Here is a 9,499-nt window from a genome sequence, read left to right as displayed (position 1 = left end):
AGCGTCGTGCTAATAAAGCGAAGGTGGCAGGTTCGATACCTGCATGGGCCAATCTCTAATAACTTTTTTGGCCCCACTCTTTTAAGATCTCTTAATTTTTTTTTTAAAATATTTATGATCTCTAATTATTAAGCTTATGTTTGGTTCACTCATTCGAGTTTTGTTGATTTAAATTTTTTTGTTTTAATAAAAAAATTTAAATTATGTAGTTTAAATTGACATTTAAATGCACAGTTAAAATTTTAATATGAATGAGGATTACAATTTGAATTAGTATTTGGTAGATGTAAAAAGTAAAAAGAGTAGGTATCTTTTTACTGTTTAAAAATGATTTGAACGGTTGAAATTAAATGGAGAGTTAAATTTTAAGTTGGACAATTTAACTCAATTCAAACAGAAAATATAATTTAGATTGCGTATTTATCAAATATGAGTTTAAACTGTCTTCGCTGTTCGAGCTGAACTAAACTGAGTTAAATCAGTAAAACAAATGAGAGCCTAACATCATCTAATCTGTTGTTTTTAGGTCCAATCAACTCTGATTTAGGCTTTTAAACAACATTTTTTCTGAGCCAGACAAATTCTTTTTCGAACAGCCAACAAATAGCTCATTTTTTTAACTATAGAAAAAAAAAAAAAAACTCATTTTTTCAGGATCAAAAACCAAAATCAACCAAACAAGCAATATCCACCAAAAGGCAAATTATGATTGGAATTTTCCCATATCCAAAAACAGCTAAACAACATCACTTCGGTTAGGAGCACAGATGATAATATTGATATTCTTGATATATGGGTGCCTAAATTTTAAAGAAATATCAATAAATATATTTAAAGATGAGTATTTTATCTGCGGATATCCACTTTAAATAGGATGGATATAAGAGTAATTAATTGGAGATGGAGGCGGGTATGAGAATTTATATTATCTCCATAATCAAAAGCGGGACAGGGGAAGTACCCTCCATCTGCCCCTGCCCCGATATATCTATACATATATTTTTAAAATTATTTTCATTACAAATATTTGTTATATATTATAATAGTACTTAAAAAATATGAGTTTAAAACAAATTAAAAGTATTTTACTATTTTACCATCTTAAGAAACCCTAATAATTTCTAAATTTAAAAGATATTAATGTTACATTTATCAATTTTATATTTAATTTATTGCAATATTTTTTTTCTTATTGAGTAAATGGGTAAAGTATAGAGAAAGCATCCCTGATGGGTATTTTTTGACCCCAATCCCGACCTAAATGCGTGGGTATGGGAGGCAAAAGTGAAAACGAGGGTGGGGTTAGAGGAAGCATACCTGCTCTGTTCCACCCGATGCTCATCCCTAAACATATCATATTTGTGGGAAGTTTGACTAAAACCCAGAAATTTATTTTAAAACACTTTATTTTTAAATGTGATTTTAAGAAATTCTACAATAACTAATGATACATAAATTAGATGAAAGTCTCAATCAAACATATGAATTGTATTATAAATATGTATTTTTGTGATTATAATACAATTAATGATAAGTACACATTTATAAATTAAATAAAATAACTTAAAGTTAAGCTAATGTGATCATAATACAATAAATAATAAGTCCGCGTTCACAAATTAAAATTGATAAAGTATTTCAATAAAACAAAAAAGCTGGTAAAGTATAAAAAAAAAAAGAAGACTACGTTTAGATAAAAAAGCAAAACGGACATAATTTTACATTAGTAAAATGTATTTTAAAAATATAATAAATATTTTTTTTTTGGAATTTTATCAAATTTTTCATGAAATTTTTGTAAAATTTCACAATATTTAGTCATTTAACACTACACTTTTCATGGAAATATAGAAATTTTTATAGTAATATTAAGATATTTTGCAAAAAAGATACACCTCTCTTTCCATATTGGTACTTTCAAAATATAGAAATTTATGCGAGAATATAGAAATTTACATGGAAATTTTAGGATATTTCGCAAAAAAAGATGCACTCCTATTTTCATATCGGTATTTTTAAAATATGAAAATTTCTATGAAAATATCAATGAAAATTTCATGCGGGTTTAGCACAATTGCCCACCGAATTTGTCGTGGTTTAGCAAATTACCTCTTAAATTTTTAATTTGACAATCAATCCTAAACTTGTAAAAGTGTTGCAATATTCCCTATTTTACAAAATTTACTGAGATTTTTTTATTAGATTTAAGTGATTAAAAGTTGATTAATTAAAAGATTTGTGTTACATTTGAATTAGGATGTCAAAATTTTTCCTCGAATGTGCTTTTCAATACTAATTTAATATAGTCAAAATGGAGCATATTGCAACAATTTTATAAATTAAAAGAGTAACTTGTCAAAAAAAAAAAATTAAGAGACAACCTACTAAAACCATACAAATTTAGGGGGCAAATTTGTAAAATTTTTTTTTAATCCTAAAATAATGGCATTAGGTTAAGCATGTAAGTCCTCCCAGCACATTTTAGCAGCTCCTCAACTTCACTCATATCGTCAAAAGAACAAAAAGGTGATGAAAGGCCCTTTGTATAAATAGACTAAGTAAAAAGTGTTTTTAAGTAAATAAACCACAAAAAAATAAATTGAGTAAATAGGCCAACTTCCACATAAGCTATTCCACGTCATCAATAACCGACCGACCAGACCAAGTACCGACCGAGCAGACCAATAACCGACCGAACAGACCAAGAACCAACTATCAGACCAAGAACCGACCACCAAGAACAGATCAAGAACCGACTACCAGACCAAGAACCGACCGACTAGACCAAGAACAGACCAATAACAAACTCTAATAAAACATTAAAAATATACATTTTTACATATTTTTTGATTTTTTTGGTATTAATAACCATTGTAATTTATAAAAGAGAAAAAAATATTGGTAAAAAGAGAAAAAACCAAGAACACATCAAGATGTCTTGGTCTGTTCTTAGTTTTTTCATTTTTTACCAATTGTTTTCTCTTTAATAAATTAAATATCTCTCCAATCTTCGGGACTAGTTCGAAGTTTTTCAAAAAAAAAAAAAAAAAAACATCACTATCTATTCTTGGTCAAGTGTTGTCGGTTTTTGGTTTTTTTTTTTTTACCAAATTTTTTTTTCTCTTTTATAAATTAAATGTCTCTCCAATCTTCGGGACTAGTTCGAAGTTTTTCAAAAAAAAAAAAAAACATCACTATCTATTCTTGGTCAAGTGTTGTCGGTTCTTGGTTTTTCTTTTTTTACCAAATTTTTTTTTCTCTTTTATAAATTAAATGTCTTTCCAATCTTTGGGACTAGTTTGAAGCTTTCCAAAAAAAAAAAAAATATTATTGTCTATTCTTGTTCAAGTGTTGTCGGTTCTTGGTATGTTCTTGGTTTTTTCTTTTTTTACCAATTTTTTTTCTCTTTTATAAATTACAATGGTTATTCATACCCAAAAAATCAAAATATATGTAAAAATATATGTTTTTAATGTTTTATTAGAGTTTGTTATTGGTCTGTTCTTGGTTTGGTCGGTCAGTTCTTGGTCTGTTCTTGGTCTGGTGGTCGATTCTTAGTCTGTTCTTGGTCTGGTGGTCTGTTCTTGGTCTGTTCTTAGTCTGGTGGTCGGTTCTTGGTCTGTTCTTGGTCTGGTCGGTCAGTTCTTGATCTGTTCTTGGTCTGGTGGTCGATTCTTGGTCTGTTCTTGGTCTGGTGGTCGGTTATTGGTCAGTTCTTGGTCTGGTGGTCAGTTCTTGGTCTGTTCGGTCTGTTCTTAATGCGTTTTGTTCTGTTCGGCCGGTTATTGGTCTGTTCTTGGTTTGTTTTGAAAAAAATAAAACAAGAATAAAACCTTAATGTTAATTCAGAGAATAAAATCTTAGTGTTACTTGAGGGAGAGCAGATTCCGTTGCCTCGTCAACTTGAATTTTAGAAATAGCCGTCTTAGTTGAGGAAGAATAGCTGTTTTTTGATGCAATTTCAGTTGTGGTCTGGAGGCGTGGGTGTTCTGATCGGGTCAGCGTTCGGAAGGTCGGTGGAAATGGTCGGTCGGTGTTGGGGTTGGTCGGTCGGTGTTCAGGATGGTCAGTCGGTGTTCGTGAGGATTGGTCGGCGTTTGGGGAAGGTCGGTCGGCGTTGGAGTGGAAATGGTCTGTCAGCGTTGGAGTTGGTCGGTTGGCGTTCGAAAGGGTCGGGTTAGAGTTCTGGAGGGTCGGTTGGCGTTTGGGATGGTCAGTCGGTGTTCGTGAGGATCGGTCGGCGTTTGGGGAAGGTCGTTCAGCGTTGGGGTGGTCGGTGAGAACCAGAGAGGAGAGAGAGAGGAAAGGGGGACTGGGCAAGGAAGGAATGGAAGGAAAAAAAAAAAAAAGAAAGAAAAAGGATCAGTCGGGGTGAGAATCTGTTCAATTTTGAGAGAAGAAAAATTAAAATGTACACATAGATTAAAATATGGTCCATTTTTTAATACATGTCAATGGCTTTTTGTTATGAAAAAAAAAAAGGTCTAGATCTCCGATTTCTATTTTCTTCCTGTCTCTTTCATCAAAATTTCTCGGTGACGAAAGAGAGACGAGAAACGTCTCTAACACTGAAGCAAAACAAGAAGAAGAAGAAGAAGATAGACTTCTATTAAAAATTTCCCGTGTTCTCAGCCCTTTTTCTTTAGGCCGTTGTTTTCTTATTTTGCCAACAAGAAATTTCCAACTTCTCTTCCTTTTCACACCCATCTCTTCCCATTTTCCCTTCCACTTTCCGTTCCATTTTCCGGGAAAATTTTTCCAATGGGCAAGACGGGATTGTTCGATTTGGAGAGGCAATTTTCGTTCTATGGAGCGTATCACAGCAACCAAATAAACATTCTGATTCACACCTTGTTTGTGTGGCCAATCGCGTTCACTTTGCTCGTTCTTCTCTATTTCACACCTGTTCTGATCGAATTCCCATCTGGGTTTGACTCGATTGGCCGTGGAGTTCTGGCTTTGAATATGGGTTTTGTTTTCACGGTCATCTACAGCTTGTTCTATATCGCCATGGATAAGAAAGCTGGCTCTTTGGCTGCTTTCCTCTGTTTTCTCTGCTGGGTTGGAGCCAGTTTTCTTGCTAGTTCGCTTGGCTACTCCTTGGCTTGGAAGGTAATTCTTTTTTTTTTTTTGGTATGATTTTGAATATTTTATGCTTGGATTGATTGATGAAAATATGAATTAGAATTTTATTATCTGGGCTGTATTTATTTATTTATTTTTAAGTTAATTTTGCAATGTAAGTGTCACAGAAGTTTGAATTGTCTTCACATGGGATTGAAAAGGGGGACATTTACAAGTCCTTCAAATAAGGTCTCGGAGAATTCTTTAAAAAAAAAGAAAAAAAAAAACTTCCATGGTATTCAGCCACAGATTTAGATGATGGCTTCTATGCTTCCTATGGGCCCTGGGATTAGGGTACTTCAGCTAAGAATCTAGTAGATTCTTACGTCAGAAAAAAAAGAAGAAGAAGAAGAAGACAGAGAGAATAAATTTCATGTGGGGTTTGTTTGTTGTGAAATTAAGCACAATTTAATGGTTCAAAACTGTGCCTACTACATAATTCTCCTTTTTTGTTTTGGTGATGATATGATATTTACTTCCCTTAATCTAATATGATTTGTTTAACTATGTTCGTGTTTTGGTTCATGGATTGTTTCCCCCCCTATTTTCACTTGAAAACTGATATGGGATTGAGGATTTTTTCTTTTTTGTTAACTGTTAAGTCTAATGCCTGATTAAGTGATAATCACATGGAATTTTTCATTGTCCATTGTCGTTGAGAGATGCAGAAACTTTTGTTTTGAATTTTAATGCTCACTTTGTTGGAAGTTGAATTTTGATTAGATGGGCTTTGTCAAACTGTGATATCCTCACCACAAAAAACCAAAAAAAAAAAAAAAAAAAGAAAAAAAAATCTAGGGCATTTATTGCTTTTAACTGTATTACCTACACTGATGTTTGGCATTCTTTAACTAATTCTGTCAAGAACAACAGAACAAGTGTGAAATTTAACTCATCACAAAAAAAAAAAAAAAAAAAAAGAAAAAAAAAATCTAGGGCATTTATTGCTTTTAACTGTATTACCTACACTGATGTTTGGCATTCTTTAACTAATTCTGTCAAGAACAACAGAACAAGTGTGAAATTTAACTCATCACACTGACTTTTGTGAACAGAAAACTCCCAAGATTTGAGGTGGTTCAGAATTTTCTCTCTCTCTCTCTCTCTCCTTTTATTTATTATTATCATTATTTTTTTAGGATTCATTTCTAATTGCATGAAACACCAACATACATTTCTCAGGTCGTGCTGGCTGCTCAATTATTGTGCTGGACCGGACAATTTATAGGACATGGGGTGTTTGAGGTTTCTATCTCTAGACTCTAAACTTTACACATTCCCAGATATTCCTAACAAATTTAAGTATGTTTTTTATACCCCAAAACAAGCACATTTTGTGGAAACTCTTTCCCAACTGATTACTTTAAATGTCTCTTTGTGCGGTTGTAGAAACGTGCACCTGCTCTTCTGGACAATCTTGTTCAAGCCTTTCTGATGGCTCCTTTCTTTGTTGTGCTTGAGGTAACCTTTTCAAACACTTACAACTTGATATCAGTATATTTGTTCGACGAAGAGTTAGATTCTGTTAGATTTATTTTTATTCTTGTTTCTTGCAGGTTCTTCAAACGTTATTCGACTACGAACCTTATCCAGGATTTCGTACAAGTGTGAAATCGAGGATTGAAGCTGAAATCCAAGAGTGGCAAGAGAAGAAACAAAAGAAAGTCTCTTAAATTAGAGTATATTACATCTGATGATACGGGTTCTATAATCCTCTTGAGAAGAGGAAAAGCTAGATTAACTATATTGGTTGTTGTATATTGTCAAACAGCTCTACACTGTCTGTGACTTTTCAACAGATGAACTATGTGCCTTTGCAAAGAATGTCTAAGTCCTGAAACAATTTATGTTTTCTTTTCAACGTGAACATGTACCAAATATGAAAAGCCTCATAACAATAGATGGAAACTACAAAGGAATAAACCAACCTGAGAACAAGCTATAGTTGACTTTATATCCAACCCAGTCTGAGGAAGATTTCCCAATGACGCTACTGCCAGGGTCTGGCTTCTGAACTTGCCTGTCTCTCATTGTTTCCCTTACACCGATGGCGTCGTTCCACTGACCAGCACTTGCATACATGTTGGCAAGAAGGACGTAGTCGCTGCTGTGATATGGTTCTACCAACAAAATATGTTCCCTCACTTTCTCTCCAAGCTCAATGTTGCCATGAATCCGGCACGCTGCCAAAAGCGTCCTCCAAACAATCGCATTGCACTTCATCGGCATACTCTTAATCAACTGGTAAGCCTCCTCAAGCAGCCCAGCTCGTCCCAACATATCAACCATGCACCCGTAGTGTTTCACGGTTGGTTTTACATGGTACAGTTTGCTCATCATATCAAAGTATCTTCTACCTTCATCAACCATCCCACCATGACTACAAGCACACAAAACGCTCAAGAAAGTGATGCCATCCGGTCTCTGGAGCTTTGTTTCCAACATTTTGGAAAACAATGCCAATGCCTCATTTACACGACCATGAGTTGCGAAAGCTAGAATCATTGTGTTCCATGAAACCAAGTTCTTCTCTTTCACTTTGTCAAAAGTCTCGTACGCTTCTTCAACAGCTCCACACTTTGCATACATGTGAACAAGCATATTCGACACAGAGACAATGCTTCCAAAACCAATGTTGTCAATATAAGAATGAACCCACCTCCCAAAATCCAATGCACCCAATGAAGAACATGCCGAGAGCGTCGCAACAAAAGTTGCATCGTCAGGTTGTGTTCCCCTCTGCAACATTCTCAGGAATAAATCAAGAGCTTCCTTGAACTTTCCGCAGTAGACATGGCAGTCAAGAATGGCGTTCCAAGCCACTAAATCCGGACTGGGTATTTCATCAAACAGTTGGAGGGCATTTTCAATCTCCCCAAACATGCCATACATATGAATTAGAGTGTTCCTCACAAAGACATGAGAATCCACGCCATGTTTCAAAGCAGAACTATGAATCTGCTTGCCCAACTTGTCTGAATCCAATTGCCCAGAAACCTTAAGCAAAAATGCAAAAGTGAAATTATCAGCCAACTCTCCTTTCTCTTGCATTCTCTTAAAGAATACAACAGATTTGTGAGGCTGATTAGTCTTCCCAAATCCCCTAATCATGGTATTCCAAAGGAACCCATCTGAGTTTTCGATTCGATCGAAAACCGAAACCGAATAATCCATATCTCCCTGCACTGAGCAAAACTCAACCATCTTTGCCAAAACAAACAGATCCTGATCAAACCCAAGTTGTATAATACGGGCATGGATTTGCTTCAAGTCTTTCATGGTGGAACAGAACTTGAAAAGGGACATAACCCTTTTCGCCTTTTCGAGGAAAGTGCCATTTGGGTCGGAATTGGAAGAGAAGGTACAAGTGGGCTTAGAGAAGGACAATGGAAGGAGAAGTAAAGACCGTTTTGTTTTGGCTTGGAAACGAAGAAGAGATAAGAAATTTGATTTTTGGCGGGTAAGGTGACCAACGGTCATAATAACCAACTGAAAAAGTTGTCTTGGAGACTTCGTGAAGGTCTAAAAAAACCATCAAATAATTCATCAGTTTTGAAAAGAAATAAAATAAAAATGAAAAGCATTTAATGAACGAACGAAAATAGGTACCCCTAGCTTGAAGTCGACCACAAGTTTAGTTTAGTAATTCGGTTGCAGTAGGATCTCCAAACACTAGCACAAATTTTCAATGAAGATCATAAAAGTGAATTCTCTCCCTTAAAAGAGAAGCGCGTCATTACAATCCCATCAAATGTGTTAGTCTCATCACATATGCTAACAAAAGAGATACGTGAAGGGAAATTTTAACTCAAATATTAGAGTGTCACGCAAATAAATCTTCACATTTAATACCTTAAAAGAGATAACACAACAGTTAAACACTCGTATTGCGAACCTACCATAGGTCCATAGTACTCCATCACTGCTAGACCGTTATAATTGAGTGGTGACCACACGTATTTCCAAATTCATTCTTGAGACTATTTTTCAATATTTCAATATTTTCCTGTTTTGTTTGGAACCCAAATCATTGAAGGAAAAAGCCACTCTGGCTAATAGTTGATACTTGATCGATTTCGGTTTAATAAGTAAAAAAAAAAAAAAAGGAAGGAAAAGACAGATTTGGAATGGTGCAATTTTTAGACTTTTTTTTTTCCACAAAAAAGATGGCGTATACTTTTTAGCAATATGATGATGAATCCTCATCTAACTATTTATATATTCAATAAGATAACATCAAATCAATAATCTAATAGATGTTTTATATTTTTCTATTATTTTTATTGCAATAAAATAATATCAAAGAATAATGCAACTAAAGAATTTGGAATTCAAACTAGTTTAAAGAAATTTTCAAATGATTAAAACTTAAAAT

The 9,499-nt window shown here is 34.2% G+C and overlaps 2 protein-coding genes across 2 annotated transcripts; one reads left to right on the top strand and one right to left on the bottom strand.

The window, feature by feature from the left end:
* The first annotated feature begins 4,470 nt into the window (after window positions 1-4,470).
* Window positions 4,471-6,985, top strand: LOC21389914 (uncharacterized endoplasmic reticulum membrane protein C16E8.02). Its single transcript, XM_010095295.2, has 4 exons — window positions 4,471-5,112; window positions 6,307-6,369; window positions 6,514-6,585; window positions 6,681-6,985. Exons 1-4 carry the CDS (start codon window positions 4,762-4,764, stop codon window positions 6,795-6,797), a joined length of 603 nt encoding a protein of 200 aa, XP_010093597.1. The 5' UTR covers window positions 4,471-4,761; the 3' UTR covers window positions 6,798-6,985.
* Window positions 6,986-7,016: 31 nt separating this feature from the next.
* On the bottom strand, window positions 7,017-8,815 carry LOC21389913 (pentatricopeptide repeat-containing protein At1g59720, chloroplastic/mitochondrial). Its single transcript, XM_010095294.2, has 2 exons — window positions 8,734-8,815; window positions 7,017-8,646 (listed from the first exon to the last, which is right to left on the bottom strand). Exon 2 carries the CDS (start codon window positions 8,602-8,604, stop codon window positions 7,033-7,035), a length of 1,572 nt encoding a protein of 523 aa, XP_010093596.1. The 5' UTR covers window positions 8,605-8,646; window positions 8,734-8,815; the 3' UTR covers window positions 7,017-7,032.
* Window positions 8,816-9,499: the final 684 nt, after the last annotated feature.

Source organism: Morus notabilis, unplaced genomic scaffold, assembly GCF_000414095.1.
Source record: "Morus notabilis unplaced genomic scaffold, ASM41409v2 Scaffold1147, whole genome shotgun sequence".
Lineage (NCBI taxonomy): Eukaryota > Viridiplantae > Streptophyta > Magnoliopsida > Rosales > Moraceae > Morus > Morus notabilis.
The sequence above is the reverse complement of the archived record's forward strand: the minus strand, read 5'-3'. Positions and strand labels throughout refer to the sequence as shown.

Coding starts and splice junctions, on each gene's coding strand:
- LOC21389914 (XM_010095295.2), top strand. CDS start 4,762: ATGGGCAAGACGGGATTGTTCGATTTGGAGAGGCAATTTTCGTTCTAT. Junction 6,370..6,513: donor TAGGACATGGGGTGTTTGAG/GTTTCTATCTCT, acceptor GTGCGGTTGTAG/AAACGTGCACCTGCTCTTCT. Junction 6,586..6,680: donor CTTTCTTTGTTGTGCTTGAG/GTAACCTTTTCA, acceptor TGTTTCTTGCAG/GTTCTTCAAACGTTATTCGA.
- LOC21389913 (XM_010095294.2), bottom strand. CDS start 8,604: ATGACCGTTGGTCACCTTACCCGCCAAAAATCAAATTTCTTATCTCTT.